The sequence below is a fragment of the Typha latifolia genome, chromosome 6 (genome assembly GCF_019914945.1).
Source record: "Typha latifolia isolate L0001 chromosome 6, TyphaL0001v2, whole genome shotgun sequence".
In the NCBI taxonomy this organism is placed as follows: Eukaryota; Viridiplantae; Streptophyta; class Magnoliopsida; order Poales; family Typhaceae; genus Typha; species Typha latifolia.
The window spans coordinates 8,450,697-8,470,015 of NC_133091.1; the positions used below are offsets into that span (position 1 = coordinate 8,450,697).

A 19,319-nucleotide genomic window follows, 5' to 3' on the forward strand; every position below is an offset into this window, starting at 1 on the left:
TCGAAAGTAATTTCAAGCTGAGCCTGAGCCGGAGCCGGCTCACTTAGGCTTAACTCGTTTACACCCCCTAATGGGAAGTTAACATTGAGGATTATGTTTGTTTCTAATTCAGCTAGAGGTGCTAAAAATAACTTACTTCTAATTTGTATAGTGATAACACTATAACAGAAATTATTCCCTACTTTTGTTCTTCTATTCGGTATAATGGTATATCTAAAACTACATATAGAGAGGGAAGAATCCAATGAGAATCAAGAGCTGTATCTTAAAGGATTCTATGCAAATTTTATTCCTAATCTATGGCTAAAGGAAGAGAAATTGATTTTTGTTTAAAGTCTATAGTAGAATAAATAGAAAGAAAGTTTTGAACAAAAATTGAGGCTTATATGTTGATTGTTTATTATCAGATTTTAGGTGTCCTTATCCATGGTTAGAAGAAGTATTTCCAGATTTGATGTTGTTTAAAGAAAATGAACAGTTTGATGCTTTGGGTTCCATATCTATTATTACAAGACATATTTTCAAATTTGAGTTATCAAATAATTTGAGTTTGTCTAAGTAAGAAGTATATTGTTGTGAGAATAGAGAAAGTAGTATCTTATATAATTATTTAAAATTAGGTGAAGATATTGTGCCCAAATACTTTGAAGTGGGGACATTTATGGACTATAATTAGCAAACCTAATTCAGTAGTCAAGTTGGCAAGTTATCATATAGCTTAAATAAGTAGCTTAAGTTTGGTGTTTCAATTTTCAGGTTAAGAACCAAGGACTCTTCTAAGTAGAAATTGAGTGCAAGAATCATAGCCTCCAAATTTACTATTTAGATGAGTAAAATTGGGCTTTGTTATTAGTGTATTTAAAAATAAAATATGTTTTATACCTTCTGATTGAGACTAGTTTTCCTACTTATGTACCTAAATATTTTTGTGAAGCATCTTTGAGCAATAGGATTTTAATTTTGTATGAGTTCGCTATTTGGTACTTATTTACATTTATTGTTCAAGGCTAATGTTGCCATTTATGTTTTGCACGAGTTGGTTTTATGGATAACCTAATTTGATATGTATTTGCATGAATGCACTATAGAGACTTGTTCTTTTGAGAGATTTATATTTGCTGATTTTATGCTCAAAATGAGCTTGATATTTGAAGGTTTGGACATATTTCAGCTGAAATGGGCTGAATATGGTGGTTTAATCGGGTGGGGCACAACCTGAATCCAAACCCAGTTAATGATAACTTTACAATTCTAACTTTATCTTTTCTCTCTCTCACTCATTTAATGCATCCTCTTGATTCAACAATGACAAGCGACTTCAAGCCATGCCAACTAATTTTCTAGCGATATCGACCTCCAACGAGTAATTCTCCAATGAGATGAGAATTTTTCTTTTTTTTTTCTTTGGTTAGGTTTCTCTTTTTCTTTTTTATCATTTTCTTCCATCTCTCTCTTCCTCTCTCTTCCCTCCCTCGCATCTCCCTTCCTCCTTGCTACAGAAGCAAAGTATGCTACTACAAGAGCGGGAAAGATTGCTATTGCAGCAAGGAGAAAGGGAGAGAGAGTGGAGGAGAGAGGGAAAGGAAAGGGAGAGAAATGAGAGAGGGTAGAAGATATGGGGATAGAACAAAACTTACGTTGTTATTGCAACGGAGGGAGAGGGAAAAGGGGAGAGAGGAATAGGAATAGGAAGGGGAGAGAGAGAGAGAGAGAGAGAGAGAATAAGAGAGATTTTTCCTGTTTTATTTGTCATTTCCTCTGGATTTTTTAGAAATTTTTCTGCATTTTATAACAATAATTTAAATTTTTTATAATTAAAAAATTTTCAGATACTAGAACGGCCGATACCGATACTATTAATATGTATCCTTTTTCTGAGCAGTCAATTATCGACACCGATAATTAGATCTTGCTTGAAACAACACTTATGGTTTTATTTTCATGAAATTAAGAAAAGAGGGGCCCTCTTGTTATTTTCGAGTGTTTTTCATGTGAAGTATCGATTTGTATGATGACAGTGAAACCAACCCTCCGATGTGATTCTAGCAGCCAGGGTGAGTCTACTAGTTATCACTTCTGCTAATTCAAAGGCTCTCCCTGGACTCTATGAGGCAGGAGTACTCTTTATCTTTCTTTAGCTGAACATGAAACCTTTTATCTGCTTGACAAATACTTTGCCGGGAATCTATAAAATGCAACTTCAAAATATATCAAATAAGTTCCACAGAAATGAGAGCAGCTCACTCTCCATTAAAGAATGGAATGCAATAAGCAATTGCAAGATAATCAACAAAGTTGGGTCCTCATTTCTTACCGATGCCTTTGTGCCATCCCAAGAGAAATATGCTGTGAAGAAACATGGCTCATTGCCCTCTGTGACTCTATAAAGTGGTACATCTAGGGATAATCCTTCCAAAGACACAGCAATCTCTATGTATTTCTGTAGAAAATGCTTTTGATTAGGTTACCCATAAAAATGCATCAGGATAAGACAACAAAATCCATAAGATACCTGTCCAACATCAAGTGCCTTCTGTCTCTCCTTAGAGTCCACAGATTGACCAACCCAAACAAAGACCTCAGCATGTGTGTCAAGGATCATCATATCTTCAGTCAACAAATCATCTTGAGTGAAATTGAAAACCTCAGTAACCTAAAAGAAGAGAAAGCAAAAAAAAATAAAATCAGTATTACTGTATAAGAAGTCACATCATATAGTGAAGAAAAAAGTAATGATATGTCAGCAAACCTCTAGCTTTCCTGAGATATTGTCATGCGAACTCAAAGATAATCAGATTTAGTTTTGCAGCCCATATGCATAAGATATTTCGTGTTATCAGTTTCATAAACAAATAAGAATAAACTATGAATTTAGACTGGAGAGTTTGATCCAACCGTTTTTAAATGAAAAGGTGTACAAGTGAGGATCCCTAACAATATCTTGGGTGGTGTTCTTGCTAGTATAACTTTGCTTTCCACCAAGAGCAAACCAGAAGGCAGAGCTCTCCGTGCCCTCCTTGGCATGCTTTAGCACAACACCTGGCTGTGGGATTAAGAAATCAGAAAGAAAGTTGATTGAAGTAAGCCAAGAGCAGAAATGATCTAATAAAACCAAAAGAATCCTGGCAGCAGGAAATTATACTATTACGCCTAATACAGTATACTGTCTAATGAATTGGCTACTTGTATACCTACTCTGTATTGCAAAAGATGAATGGAGCTCTCTTTGTATACAAATTTTCAGCATTTCATTATGTTAACCTGTCAAAATCAGGGTTTGCAGTTTCAGCCAATCCTAATCCAGATCAGTCGAAACAGATTCCACCTTGAAACTAGTCTATGTCCCCAAAGCCCTCTTATATCCTCTGTCCAAACCTCCAAGCAAGCACATTGCTTCCGCATATCCAGGGACTTCGATTAGGCCATTTTCACTCTTCTGTTTTTCCCTTTTTTCATTTTTTCCTTCTTTTCCTTTTTTCCTTCTTAGGTGAGCATTCCTCTCTCTAAACCCCCCCCCCCCACCCTTCTCTTTCTACAACCTCTCGACCTCTCCTATCTCCCTCTAGTGTCTACAACAACTTTCTCTCTCAGCCCCTCTCTCACCCTTTCCTCTCTGCAGCACTCTCACTCTCCCTTTCTCCCTCTCCCTCCCTCTCCCTCTCTGTTCTGCAGTAATCCTATTGCTGCAGTAACAGAAAGGAAGAGAGGGAGGGAGAGGGGGCTACTGCTGCAGCCTAATACTGCAGCAGAAGCAACATCAGAGAGAGGGAGTTCTTAGAGAGAGAGAAGAGGGTAGAGCAAGGGATTGATTAAAGAAACAAGGAGAGAAAGGAAGAAAGCAAAAGAGAGTAGACAGAGTTAGAGTAGAGAAAGAAATTATTTTGGGCTGCTGAAAGTTGAGAGAGATAGAGATGGAGAGTTTAGAGAGAGAGAGCGAGGGGATATTTATTTTGAATTTAAAGTTATTGTCTTTCATTTTCTTAATTATATGTTGAATTTGATCTCTTCTTAGGCTTTGGTTTGTGTTGAAAACTGAAATGGCAATAAAAAATAAGCCCAGGTTATTAACATTGTGCTGCAACATTGCAAGTTGATTGAGCAAGATAAAAGGCATGTAAGATGCAATTAGCATGGAAAGGAAATAAGTGACAGTATTAGCCATACAAAAAAACATTAGGCTGGAAAATAAAGAGATATAGCAGTTTGCACTCAACTGATTATGGAAGTTAGGTAGCAAATGTTAACTCATCTAATAGGCAAAGATAGAGGTAAATAATCTACAAAAATGAAGAGAATAAATAATCCATCAAGAATTGATGCATGACTCTGAAGTAGACAAGGTTGATGATAGTAGTGGAGATAGTGAAGAGGATGGTGAGCAAAGGTAAATGAGGAGCGGGAGAGTTGACGGAGCAAGATGGAGATGGCGTTTGGTGAGTGAAGACTGAAGAATCAGAGAGAGTTGTGGAGTGAGGGATAGAGATTCAGGTAGAGATGAGGGAGTGAAGGATAGGGTTTCGTAGGTGGCAATTGATGGAGTGGGGGCTATGAGATGAGTTAACATCTTATGAGATGGAAGAGGGAGTGAGGGGTTAACGGGTAGGGTAGGGAGTAATAGAGTGAAGGGTATACAATTTTAGTAGTTATATCAATGTTTCGAAAGGCAACCGCAGTTTACAGTCGACAAATTAAAAAAAAGTATATATAATATATAATATATAAAAAATTAACAATAATTCCTCTAGCAGAATAGCAACTATTTCACAAATATTAATCATAATTACAAACAATAATAAGTAGAATTTGAATGATGTGGTTTCATTTTCTTAAATATTAGTATAGTGTGGCGGTAGTTAGAACTTAATATTAATAGTTATATTAGTACAATGTTGTTATATTAATTATATTAGTATAGTGTTAGAACTTAAAATTTATCTGCTTTATTTTTATCATAGATAAATGGCTATTAAAAGTATGAGTTATAATACTAGTAGTGTGGTGATAGATAACAGTGCCCCACTTTAGAAGTATGTAACCAAATTAGAAAAGATGGGAGAAGAGGGAATACGAGGTTTTCGTGCAATTATTGTCAGCAAATATACAAAGGATCTTAGTATAGAGTATTGGGTCATGTGATGAGAATTAATGGATGTGGAATAAAACTAATGCCCTAAAGTAAATAGTCACCATATTGTGGAGATAAAAAGGATTATGGAGCAGGCTAAGTTAAAAATAAAGAACTCTATATGCCAAAGTCAGTATCATTGCCAATGTCAACTCAACATGGAACTTCTAGTATGCCGCTTGCAACTTCTTCTAACATGCTCTATGGATCAAATACGAGAAGCTCTTGAGAAGTCATTTAATATGCCTTCTTGTAATTAATTACACAGCAAAATTGCTAGAATGTTCTATTCTGCTAGATTACCTTTCATCTTGTTAGAAACCCATATTATGTTAAGTTTTAAACTTTTGCAACTAATAGTCAAATAACAAGTTATTTGCCTCCTAAATATAATATGTTAAGAACCATGCTTCTCCAACAAGAAAGGGCAAATATTAAAAAGTTATTGGAACACATTAAGGGCACATAGAAGGAAAAGGGGGTTAGCATTGTGTGTAATGGTTGGAGAGATGCACATAAAAGACCTCTTATTAATTTTTTGACAGTGACTGAGAGTGGTCCCATATTTTTTAGAGCTATAAATTGTGGGGGGTATACAAAGATATATTCTTTATATCTAATTTGATCGGCAAAGTAATTGAAGAGATTGGGGCGTCAAATGTGGTACAAGTCATTACTGATAATGCCTTTTTGTAAGTCAGCTATGATGCTTATAGAGGCTTAGTATTAAGATATTTTTTGGACTCCATGTGTTGTCTATATTCTCAACCTTGCATTAGAGAATATATGTGCCTCAAAAAACACTAAGGGGAATGAGCTTATTTTTGATAAATGCAATTAAATATCTATTGTGGCAGGGGCTGTGATATGCATCAAAAATTTTATCATGTAACACCACACTATGCTATTTGCCATTTTCAATGAATTTATAAATTTGAAGTTGCTTGCTATTGCAGATTCACGTTTTGCCTCAATTATTGTGATCCTGAGGAGATTCAAAATTATCAAGTGTGTGCTACAAATGATGGTTATTAGTGATAAATGAAATTCTTATAGATAGGACGATGTAAGAAAGGCATAATTTATGAAAAAGAAAGACCTTGACGATATATGGTGGGATAAAATTGAATATATATTATCTTTTACTAAGCATATTTATTCAATACTGTGATTTGCTAACACTAACAAACATTGCCTTCATTTAATTTATGAAATGTGGGATGAAATGATTGAAAGAGTGAAAACAGCTATATACAGACATGAGGTAAAAAAAGAAGATGAAGAGTGCTCTTTCTATTCAATTGTGCATAAAATTCTTGTTGATAGATGGGATAGAAGCAATACTCATCTTCATTGTTTAGCACACTCGTTGAATCCAAGGTAAAGTCAATGCTTAAAAGATTTATTACATAGTTATTTGTTCCTTTTGGTATATAGTTTTGTTAAATTAATTTTTGTGCTCTTCTTACTAGGTTTTATACCAATACTTGGATTAATGAGAATCCAAACTGCACTCCTCCATACAAGGATCTAGAAATTTCTCATATGAGAAACAAGTGCTTAAAGAGGTTTTTTCCAAACAAGGAAGAGAAGAGAATTATAACTAACAAGTATACCAATTTCTCAATTACTACAAAGGGTTTTGATAATAACTCTATTAAAGATAGAGATATTCTTAATCCAAAGAAGTGGTGGGTCATTCGTGGTGCTTTCGCACATAACCTTCAAAATTTAGCATTTCAATTACTTGGGCAACCGTATTTATCATCATGTCGTGAGAGGAATTGGAGCACGTATTCATTTATTCACTTAATAAAGAGAAACAAGATCACTCCACAACGAGCAGAAGATCTAATTTTTTTTCCATAATAATCTTCATCTTCTCTCTAGAAGATCGACTAAGTATATGAAAGAGGAGACCAAAATGTAGAATGTTGGAGGAGATTCATTTGATTCATTAAATGGAGTGGGTATTCTTGAAGTTGTTAACCTCTCACTTGATGGACCTAATTTGGAGGCTATTGTAGTCACAGATGAAGGCAATGAAAAGAATTACTTAGATGGAAATGAATAATTAATATCATTGCCAACTACACTAGTGACTTATGACTACTCTCATTTTGATGTTAGGCAAATTGTGAAATGTTGATGGATATACTTTATAAACTTTAGCGCTATGACCTATGAGCCTGAGTTGCTCATATTGAATGCAATGATATCTACCATTCTCATTTTGGTACATTATTTGTTGAATGCCGATGTATTCTTTGTCTAATTGTCTTTTATATCTACTACTCTCATTTTGCTATTAAATGCTTATATAGATAATAGATATATTGAAATATTAAATGCAATGTTATGTATAGGTTGTCATTAGAATATTTTTTTTTTTTTGCACATACACATGTATATATTGTCTTTTTTATTATTGTATCCTATTTTTTGACAATTTATCGTAACTCCATATCCGTATCGTATCCGTATCCGTGTTTCATAGGTTGCAACTATATCTTATAATACTCTAGCTGATAGTCACTAAAACGTTGTCTCTAGTACAAGGTTTTAAAAGACCATAGAAGGTAGATGAGCGAACAAGGAATCATGTGGCACTTAGGCGCTAGGCAGGTGCTTAGACAGGCGCACATAATTCAAAATGGTTAAAATATAAACAATTGTTAGAATAGAAGTTAAAATACAATCTAATCAATATACTAGTGCATTCTTATTAAGAACTGTAATAAGCATTGTCTTTAAAGGCGGTTGCCATGGTAGGGTGGCGAGCCAGCCGCCTCGCCATCCACCTAGTCAACCTACTAATAGCAGGCAAGCCGTCATTCCTCATCCTCCTCCTCTTCACTTCTCTTATTTTTCTCCTTTTCTCTTTTTTCTACCTTGGGAACTTATTTCTCATTTTCTCTTTCTTGCTTTGGGAACCCACCACTTCTCTTTTCAAAACATTGTGGATTACTAATGTACAAAGGAGAAATAGTGAGATAAGTTGTCATGTTCTATATATATAAAGAGAGATAAAAAATATATATACAGATAGTTAATTTGTGATATTTATTATCGTTGAAAAGTCCGAAGGGTTGATATAGGCTAAACAAAAAGTCAACCCTCCCAAAATACAGAGGCACTTAAGCCCCATCAAACTTTAGACAATATAATAAGATGCCTACTCTAGGCTTCAAGCCGAGTGCATCGCCGAATTATTGCTCCGAACTAAATGTCGTTAAGATTTGCTCCAAGTCGTCGCACTGTCAAACTGCTCCTCAAAGCTATCTGCATCGCCAAGTAATCAATTAAGCTGAATTGTTGAGCTAAGTCACCAAACAATTTTCTCCATAATAATTATTTGGAGTTGGAATTAATTTCATAACCTCTTTGATCGTAGGAAAGGATACCTACCAACTCTACAAGAGTTGGTTGGTGTTAATTTGTGATTTTTGGTTGTTATAGTTGTAAATTACTATTAAAAAACTTATATATGCTATATCAATATATAATATGTACATCATATATAATTTATTTTTTATTTTTTATTTTTATTTTTTTATTTTTATATATTAAAAATGCTAGACTATCTTGGCGCCCGTCTTATGCCTAGGCACTAGGCGGTGAGGTAGCCACCCACCACCAGCGGCCGCATTTCAATACACAGGTAGTAAGCTATTAGAATCCACTAATTCATCATGTACAATAATTTTGAATTTCAAAGTCAATTTGCACACTAAAATATGATTTGATATGCTAAGGCCATAACATAGGCGGGACCTAGCCTAGTTATATTTTATCTAAGGCAGGAGCCTAGGCGTTTAGGCCGAAGTTAATTGAAAAAATGGTCTAGTAAATTTGACCCTAAAATGGGGAAAAAAATGGCAAAAAAGAGTTAGCATAACTTTTATGGTTGTATTAGACTTTATAAACTTATGTGAGTTTTCTTATGGTTTATAGAATAGCATCTACTCAGCGTTCTAACAAGAGAACTTCACATAGATAAAACATCTGGGCAAAATCAATTCCTAAAAATTGCTCAAACTCAGCCAATGTAATGAATAGACTAGACCGAACTCATGGAATGCTCCCCAACTGTATAAAGTCGTAAATACATGGCATAATAAATTATAGCAACTAGAAGTAGTAACTGTCATAATGAAAGGAAGTAGCAAGAAAATCTCTAATGCTTTTATGCAATCTTTAAATGGTCAGAAGCGCCACAGTCTAGCAGTATCCTCAATCTCCACTCATAACAATTCTGCTAAATTTTCTTTCACAATGGTTCCTCAGTCCAAGGGTACCACCCTCCCATTATCACTCTAGATGTTCCATAAAAATGTTCAGAAAAGTTTCAGATTTACTGACTCGTCAAAACAGACAGATTAAAAAATAAAAATGCTAGTAGAACTAGTTATATAACCCAAACACCAAGAAAACATTTGGAACGAATGCATTTCTAAAAACTTTCTAGGCCACTGGTGATTTATCAAACATCAATTTCCAAAAGGAGATTCATTTATAGATTTACATCAACAAAATACCACATAATGGTAATCCACTCAATATTGTAAGTACATGAAAGATAATCAAGAGTATATATGCAAACCACATATAAATAAAAGAATTGACATATTGCTAGTTGTTTTGCTGAACGGAAGGAAACCTTAAAAATGGGTTACAATATAATATTTGGTAAAAGGGGTTAGAAAGAGCACACCAACAAGTAACAAGATATAAGTTGGAAGAATATACCTTCAAAAACTCAGCAACTTTTGCAGCCCACTGCTGCTGTTCAAAGGTACTTGAATTACCATGCCATGTAAATAGCGAATTCCCGGATTGCAACACAAAACAATCTGCAGAACTTAAAGATGTTGCCACCTACAAATAAAGAGCAAACTTCATGAGTGGGTAAATATGCATGGAAATGGTACTAACCAATCGATTTTGAGTCAAACATTAGATGGAAATATAAGTCAAGTAAAGTCCATGGAAAAAGAGAGATCATTTTGTGGTTGATGAGATCAATGTTTTTGATAGCATATAGATTTGAGTGGTTGATGAGATCAGTGAAATATATATTTTGTGGGAAAGTTACTGAGGGATAAATTAGTAGATTTAAGAAGCATATTGCTCATATTAGAGGTGATGTTACGCCTTATCCAAAAGCTAGTGATGAGATGATACGATCTCCCCTTGGGATAAGGTTTGATCTATCCCGTTTTCAGATCTGGACAGAATCTGGCATGAAACTTTAGAAATAGATCCCGGAAGATGCAGCTGTCGGATCAACATGAGATTTTGATATGTTGTAGCCCTGAAAAAAAGCTTTCTAACAAATCTAATTTCAGAAAAATCGGACGATGGAATCTCGAGATATCACCCGAGAAATAGACGAACGTCAAGGAGTCCGTCTATGGATCCGTGGATGGAGACACGAGATCCTAGGTGATGATGGATGGTGGTAGACCGACGGTAATAGGGTGGCACCGGTGGTTAAGTGGTGGTGGAAAGATTATGAATGATGGAAAGGGTTAGGGCAAGGTAATAGAGAAATTGGAAGAAGGAGTGGGCCGCCCCTAAGGGACTAAGGTGAGTGGCCAGTCGAGGGAGGCTAGAAGCGGCGACACCGGAGAACGAGAAAACGAGAGAGAAGAAGAAGACTAGAGCAAAACTCAATTCATTCAATAATGATTCCTTGGTTGCCATCCACACTTTTCGAGGCTAACCAAACAATTCAAAAATGGCAATTATTAACCCTAGAAACAGTGAATTTTTGCCGATCGCGTTCGAACGCACCTCAATCGCGTTCGAACGCAACATACAGAAAACCTTTTTTTTCTTCCTGAAAAAATAAGAATAAAATACACCCCTAAAGTGTATCCATGCTCGAGACAACATAGATGAAGCCCGAATCGTATCAATCCATCACACTTCCGCAACCTTGTCCTCAAGATGTGAAATTGAGGAAGTGATCCATGATATCCGACTCGAGCTCCCAAGTAGACTCGTTAGTGGGCTTGCTTAGCCACTCGATCAACACTTCTGTCTCCAACCTAGATCCATGGCGTCTTCTTCTACGGCCCAAGACTCAAACCGGTTCAACTGGGCTATCTTCCTCCATTTGTTCAGGCAAGGCCAAACCCACCACATGGTTAGGCCCGATCTGGGCCTTCAATGTCGACACATGGAAAACCGGATGGAGCTGGGTTCCCTCAGATAGGTCCAACCGGTAAGCTACCGATCCGATTCGTTGTAGCACTCGATATGGCCCGTAGTGCTTGTGACCCAGCTTCTGGTTCAAAATCGGCCTCAATATGGATTGTCGATACGGTTGAGCTCGAACAAACACCAATTGATCAACCTCAAACTCTCGCTCGCGTCGGCTTTTGTCACGAGTCTGCTTCATGCAGTTTTGGGCTGATGCTAGGTGAATCTTGAGCCGTCTCAAGGTTTCATCTCGGTCCACAAGTTCCAACTCAAGCTCGGTCTAATCCACCGCTGCGAGTCTATCATAGGCACGCAAGACAAGGTGAGTGCGTCCATAAACCGCCTCAAAGGGGGTCATGCCGATGCTAGAGTAATGAGCTGTATTGTAAGACTACTCGGCCCATGAAAGAAATTTGACCCAATCCTTTGGTTGGTCCGCCACAAAACAACGCAAGTATTGCTCTAGTCCGCAATTCACTACCTTAGTTTGGCCATCCGTCTCGGGGTGATAAGCTGAACTAAGGTTGAGCTGTATTGTAAGACTACTCGGCCCATCAAAGAAATTTGACCCAATCCTTTGGTTGGTCTGCCACAAAACAACGCAAGTATTGCTCTAGTCCGCAATTCACTACCTTAGTTTGGCCATCCGTCTCGGGGTGATAAGCTGAACTAAAGTTGACTCGAGTCCCTTGCAATCTGAAGAACTCGAATCAAAACTCGCTGATGAAGATGCGATCTTGGTCTGACACAATCGTCCTAGGCATCCCATGCAAGCACGCCACTTCTTGAACAAAAATCTCAGCAACCTTCTTTGCTGAAAACGGGTGTGTCAGTGCTATGAAATGAGCGTATTTGCTCAGCCTCTATCCACTACAACGAACACCACCGATTGGCCTCAAACCTCCGGCAGCCCTTCGATGAAATCCATAGAGAAGTCCTCCCAAATATGCTCTAGTATAGGCAGTAGTTGCAACAGCCCGCTTGGTATAGGCAATAGTTCTAAGCCTTAAACCCTTCACGTCGGCTTGTATGTCTCCCCGCAGCTCGAAGATGAAAGTGCTACGAAGTTGTTGATCCGTCCATGGAGGTTGGCATCGACTACTTATCCTCTTAAATTCTTCTTGGTATGCCCCGACCGTGGTCCTTTGCACCATCTTTGAGAGAAGAGCATCGAAGTCTTCTTACCCCGACGCTCCAAATCACTGCGTGATATCGGTGCAGAAATCGGCCCAACTTTCAATCATCTCATGGGCATTGGCTGCTCGAAACTAATGAAGTGCCGCATTTTCAAAGTGGAAGCTCGCAAGCGTCACCTTATATTCTTCTGTTGTACCTTGGTACGCGAAGAATTGATCCGCCCTATACAACCAATCGATCGGGTCGCCACTTTTGAACTTGGAAAATTTGAGACGCCCTTCAAGGCAGCAGTTTCCTCCGACGAGCCCGACGATTGGAAAGGTTCTTTGGACGTCAGAACAGAGTTCTTCGACGAGTCAACAACCGTGCGAACCATTGTTGAATGGAGGAAGACCACGCATGGCCACTGGATATCCCTCATTAGGAACCCTCATCGGTGGTGAGGGAGATGACCTAGAACCGCGAGTTCCGGCACTTGGGCTTGACCAGGTTTAATTACTAGACATGAGCTGTGTCGGACCTAAAAGCCAAAGGGGTCGTGTGAGTCGTCTCAGGACTTGGGGACTCAATTAAGTCAAATAATGGACCTGATCAGAAACCCTCTACTTGACTTAAGTTGAGTTTGCTTATACTAGGATACATTTGACTTGGATCCTAATCCATGGAGTGGGCAGTACGATTATGCGCACAACCAACAGTCAGTTTGGCTGATTGAACCTAACTCGAGTCACTGAGTGGATCTAATCAGGATCCACAAACTATACCTAACTCGACCTCCCGAGTGCAATCGGATGCACCAGATTTCTATAGCTGAACTGACATTGAGTCAATTGGTTCGACCACCCGAGACCGAGTGGGTTCAATGTAGACGGACCCAAATCCCACCTTGGGCTAATAGGAGTACAAGTTGTATGGAAGCGTGGTGGATTGATATGATCCGGGTTGAGTGGGTTAGTCTAGAAGATGGGCTTTAGGCCAATTGGTCCACTCAAAGGGTATTGAGCTGGGCTCAATACAGTTATCCACTCTATTTGCTTATTTACTTATTGCATTTGCTTTACTTTAGTCCCATATTGGGTAATAGGCTAAGCCCACTTGTATCTCCCTCTTATAAATAGGAGGGTTGATCTTCACTTGAGGATCATGGATGAATTATTATGAAACTTCTGGCTTGAGCCCACTTCTTTCTCTTCTATCAGTCTAGGACTTAACTTATCATGGTTATGTCCCTCTCCCCCATATTTGACTAGTCATTCCCTCTCTACCCTATGAGCTGACTCTCTTCTCCCTCATCTTCTTTGCCTTGCACAGCACTTCGATCTAGCCCACACCATCTCAATCATCTCCTCCACGTCCTAAGGTTTTCCCCACACCCATAGGCCTTCCACCATCCATCGACGACCTCCATCCCGTCAATCCATAGGTTCCACCTTTCACGTCCATCTCGTAACCATCTGACCTTCGGTCAATATTTTCACCATAACTCTTCATCTACTCATCCGATCGACCTGATTTTGATTTCGTTGGATTCCTGACTTCCAGTGGAACAACTTACCAGAATATCAGATCTTTTGGACGATTAGATCGATTAGAATTTATCTCAAAATATCCACCTCTAGATCTATTCTGATCCAACGAAGCAATTGGTAAAACCTTGATATCTAGAAATCCACATATCGCCCCAAATCCCACGACCCCATTCCGGAAAGCTGACTCGGAGATCTATCTTCCATCCAAATTTGATAAGTATCCAACGGTCGGATCATCGGTAAATTAGCCTGGAAGATACGATTATATTTAGATCCAAATTAGACCTCAATCATCATCTATTTCGAATTCTTTCCTATATTTCCTTAAATATCCTTTTATATCTTCCCTATTCCCTTCCACCATATTTCATATACCATTCATAGTCATTCCATCTTCACCATTCATCCTTAATCCTCCATAATCATCCTCCATAATCATCCTCCATCTAACCAATCATCCACCATATCCAAGAACCGACGGTTGGATTCGATATGTTCTACAGACGCCCCGATCCGTGATCGTATCATGAGGCAAAAAAAATTTATCGTAGATCATCTAGAGGAGAATAAAGAGAAAAAAGATGAGAAATCAAAAGAGACAGCAGAATTATGGGCAGAAGTAAACATATTTAGACTGAAGATCTAAAAATTCAGATATTGAAAGCAAAAAACTGAGTAGAAGTCCTATAGAAAATTCACCGATATTGATCCAGAAGTAATAATTAGAGAGTGGAAAAAGATGGTACAAATGAACATAAAAATTCCTTTGCAAAAGAAGAAAAAATAAAGTGAACAACTACTTTGCTCATTGAGTTTACAAACGTAACATCTCTTTTTTAATATCATTAATGACAAAATATTTCATATATTGATGGAAGCAGTTAGTCAATATGGCCCAAGGTATAAGTCAGCATTCAACATTTATGCATGAACCACTTTTAAATAAGCAAGTGGCTAAAACAAATGATGATTTGGATCAGGGTTCCCAGTTTCGGCCGTTTTGGCCGAAACGGGTGGGAACAGGTCGGACCCGACCCGGATACGACCCAGGGGACATCAATAATTGATGTCCCCATCCCCCACCTGCCTCTCTCCCTTTTCTCTCTCTCTCTCTTTCTCTCTTTTCCTCTCTTTCTCTCTTTTCTTTCTTTCTTTCTCTCTTTCTCACGGATCTCTTACTCTCTTTCTCACCGGCGACTGAATAGTGAGTAGATCTCCGTCTCTCCGGTGACCTCAACCTCCGGCGACGTTCTCCGACGACCTCGATCTCCAGCGACCTTCGATAATTTTTTTTTTTCAGTTAATTTTTTTTCCATTGTATAGCAAAATACGGCGGTCAAAAGTCTTTGCCGCAAAGACTTTCCGCCGCAGAGGTGCTCAGTGTTCTTGTGAGTCGCAAAGCAATGCTACTGCAGCGAGAGACTTCTCTACCAGCGGAAGCGAAGAAACTCTTCTGCTGCCGCTTCTCAAAGACACGACGACGAAGCGAAGAACTTCTTCTGCTGCGGCGGCACTGGTGCTGCTTATGCAATTATGCCTCATAAATTTTAAATTATTTTATATTTTATTTTGATTTTTGTTTATGTTTTTTAGCTGCAGTCTTGCAGAGCTAAAATATCAATGGCTCCAAAAGAGAAGTCATATGATACCGATCAATGGCAACATTGTAACACTATTGGGCAAGATAAAAGGCGCATTAAATGCAACTGGTGTAGAAATAAAATGAGTGGTGGTGTCAGCCGTTTGAAAGAATATTTAGCTGGAAGACAAGAAAATGTAGCAACTTGCACTCAAGTGTCTTTGAAAGTTAGAAAGCAGATGTTGGCTTATTTAATTGGCAAAAAGAAGGATAAACAATCTGCACAACAAAGAGAGTCAATGATTCGTGAAGAATTAAAAACTTTGAAAAATATGGCTCTTGGAAATATATTTTGGGATAATATTACAATTGCCACCGCAGTATTTGAGCCTCTTGTCAAAGTATTAAGACTTGTAGACAATGATGACAAGTTTGAGATGGGTTTCTTATATGAGGCAATGGACATAGCTAAAGAATCAATAAAAAAAAAATGTGGGCCAAAGTTATAGGAAGTGGTGGAAGATGATTGATTCTAGAAGGAAACAAATAAGTACATAGAGATATACACGCTGCTGGTAAGCATGCTTTTAAGTTTTAAGTTTTAATTTACTTTTATTTATGAATATTTAAAAATTTGAATGCTTACAATTTTTAAATTTCTACAGGGTATTTTCTTAATCCAAGATTTCAATTCTCTAAAAATGTCAATAATGATAGTGAAGTGAGGTTAGAAAGGTAATCAGCAAGCTTGAGCCCGATATTCATAAACAAATCCTATGCAATAAAGAAGTAAGTTATGATTCAATTAAATAATTTTATTATTATTTGTTTCAAATTTTAACTTTCAATAATCAATATAATCAATAAGCTAATAATATATTTCTGATTTCAGATGGAGAGATATAGATTGAGAGTCAAGGCAATTCAAGATTGTTAAAATTGCTGCAGCTATATCTCATAACACTCCAGCTGAATGGTGGTCTATTTATGGATGGGAGGAGGCACCAAATTTGACGCCAATAGCAAAGAAGATTTTAAGTCAAACTGTCTTCATCACAGTGTGAAAAAATTGGACTACTTTCTCCTTAATCCACACAAAAACACGTAACCGATTGATAATGGAAGATTGGAGAAGTTAGTTTTTTGTCATTATAATATGAGATTGAGGGAGAAAAATTTAAGAAAAAAGGCAGAAAATGAACAACTGATTGATTTAAATCATGTTTTTGATGAAGACCCCTTGACTCCATGGATCAGAGAGATAGAGGACAGGGTATTAGATGACAGAAATAACCTACGGTTAGATGAAATATTGAGAGAGACCACGACGAGGGCAGAGGCTGGTACGAGTCATTTAGCAACGAGAGATAGTATACCTACTAGTACTAGTCATAGTCCTGATGATACATATGGTTATGAGATCATTCCATCTATATTTGTTGAGGAAAGTCAAGGAGGCATAAGGAGTGAAGACAGAGAAACTGAGGATATATATATATATCAGCAACGTCGTCATAAGATGCATTTTGGTTCCTATGATTATGGTACATCGAGTATTTATTGTTTGGAGCCATCACAAAATCCATATGCTAGTTATTATCCTCAGTATCCTCAGTATTCTCAGGCACAAGATCCAAATGCTGGTTATTATCCTCCTCAAACGCAAGTCACACAACAAGATCCATACAATATGACTAGTATGATGAAATCACTTTTTGGAACATCAGGTCCTAGACATCAATATTTACACACTTATGGTGATTATGATGATGAAGATTATAGAAATTTACGAGAACCAGCTCGGTATTCAACAAAGTTTTAAATTTTGAGTAAGTTAATACATTTTTTTAAGTTTTTAGACTTCATATGTGAGTAATTTTTGTTTTCTTAGTTTTTGTCATTTTTTTAAAAGATTTCTGCATTTTTCTGCATTTTTAAATAATATTTAGAATTTTATATAATTAAAAAATAGTCTGATCCGATACTAACGGCTGATATGGCCGATACATATCGTTTTTCTGGACGGCCGATACCGATCCCGATCTCAATACTGGGAAGGTTGTATTAAAAAAAAAATAGCTGCTCAGTTTTGACTAAAGGGTAGATACATCGAAAAGAAAAAAGCATTATGAATTTCTATGTCAGTTGTGAGTTCAGGTTAGTTTTCTACTTACTATTAATCATTGTAAAAACTCACAATAGGTGAATACATCTTTATTATTGTTGTTGATAATATCAAAGAAGTGGGAGAGGAGAATGTTCTCCAAATTGTGATTAATAATGTTGTTGCATGGTCATTAAATGATAAGTATACTCTCATATACTGGACATCTTGTGCCACCCACTGTATAGATTTAATATTGGTGAGAATATCCAAGAAAGCAAGAATTTAAAGTGCAATTGAATGTGGGAAAGAAGTCACGATGTTCATTTATGAACATCATAAGACATTAAGTAAGACACATCAATTCACACAAAAAAAAGAGATTATGAGACTCAGGGTTACAAGATTAGTTACTTTTTTTCTTACATTGCAAAGTCTTTTAGAGAAGAAAAGAAATTAAGGCTTATGTTTACTTTTGATGAATAGTTAACATGCAAAAAATCAAAAACTACTAAACGAAAGAGAGTTTACTCCATGGTCCAGACCCAATCCAACTCTTTCTCTTTTACTCTTTCTTTTCACTCTCTTACTCCTTTTCTTTCTTTTTTTCTCTCCTTACATATAATCATTGTTTCTCTTATGGAGAGACCTAGCTCTGATGAACTCCTGTGAACTTCGACAAACTCCGGTATATAATTTTTTAATAAATTTTTTTATTTCTCTCTTAGCTTTTTTTTCATTTCTTCCACTCATCTCTCCATTTTTCTTCTCTTTTCTTCTTTTTCTTCTTCTTCACTTCATCATGATTTTTCTTTCTTTTGTTTGATTTTCTTCTACTCATGCTCTTTCTAATCTCTTCTTCTTTTCAATTTTTATTGCACCATAGTTTTTCTTTTTTTATTCTCTTATTTTTGGTAAACTTTTTTCTAAATTTTTAGAAGTTTTCTTGCATTTTTTAAATAATATTTAGAATTTTATGTAATTAAAAAGTCTGATCCGATCTAGGTGAGCGAGACGGCCGATACAAATCATTTTTTCAAAAGGCCGATCCCGATTTTTTGAACTTTGGTTTACTCTACTATTTTCAATAATAAATTTTAATAATAAGTGTCATTAACAATTAAAATGTTCACTCCTTTGGTGAAGTGGCTTCGAGTTGTTGATGCTCAAATAAAGCCACCAAAGAGATTTATATATGGTGGGTTCAAAGATGCTAAAAGGGAATTAAGAATATTTTCAGTAATGAAACTTTTTCCAAGCTTTTTCCCAATGCAATTGATCATTATATAAATGAAAAACTTGATACGCATTTCCATGCCACTGCATGTTACTTAAATTCATAATATTTTTATAGAGATTGTGATAAAATGAAGAGTATTTAAAGGTAATAGATGTTGTTCTTAGTTATATTGAAAACTTCTATTCAGATCAATCGATTTAAGTGCACATTACAAATGTAGAGATGACAACCTATAAAGATGCTACTAAAGATTTTGGTAGACTACTAACAAGATTAGCAAAAGAAGTTAATAGTGATGACGTCAACTTAGGTATAATAATTTAACATATGTAGCGAAGCATATGTTTTTGTCTTATGTGTGTTAGTATGTTAGTATGTAGTATAAGTTACTTTCTAAT

General features: G+C 36.7%; 1 protein-coding gene across 2 annotated transcripts in view; it reads right to left on the minus strand.

The window, feature by feature from the left end:
• LOC140790843 (villin-2-like) overlaps window positions 1-19,319 on the minus strand; it is a 40,655-nt gene that overhangs the window by 6,850 nt on the left and 14,486 nt on the right. For both annotated transcript variants that reach the window (XM_073141133.1, XM_073141134.1), the window contains exons 15-19: window positions 9,875-10,003; window positions 2,896-3,043; window positions 2,750-2,760; window positions 2,513-2,653; window positions 2,315-2,440 (exon numbers count right to left, since the gene is read on the minus strand). In XM_073141133.1, coding sequence (XP_072997234.1) covers window positions 2,315-2,440; window positions 2,513-2,653; window positions 2,750-2,760; window positions 2,896-3,043; window positions 9,875-10,003 — 555 coding nt within the window. The remainder of the gene's footprint in view (window positions 1-2,314; window positions 2,441-2,512; window positions 2,654-2,749; window positions 2,761-2,895; window positions 3,044-9,874; window positions 10,004-19,319) is intronic.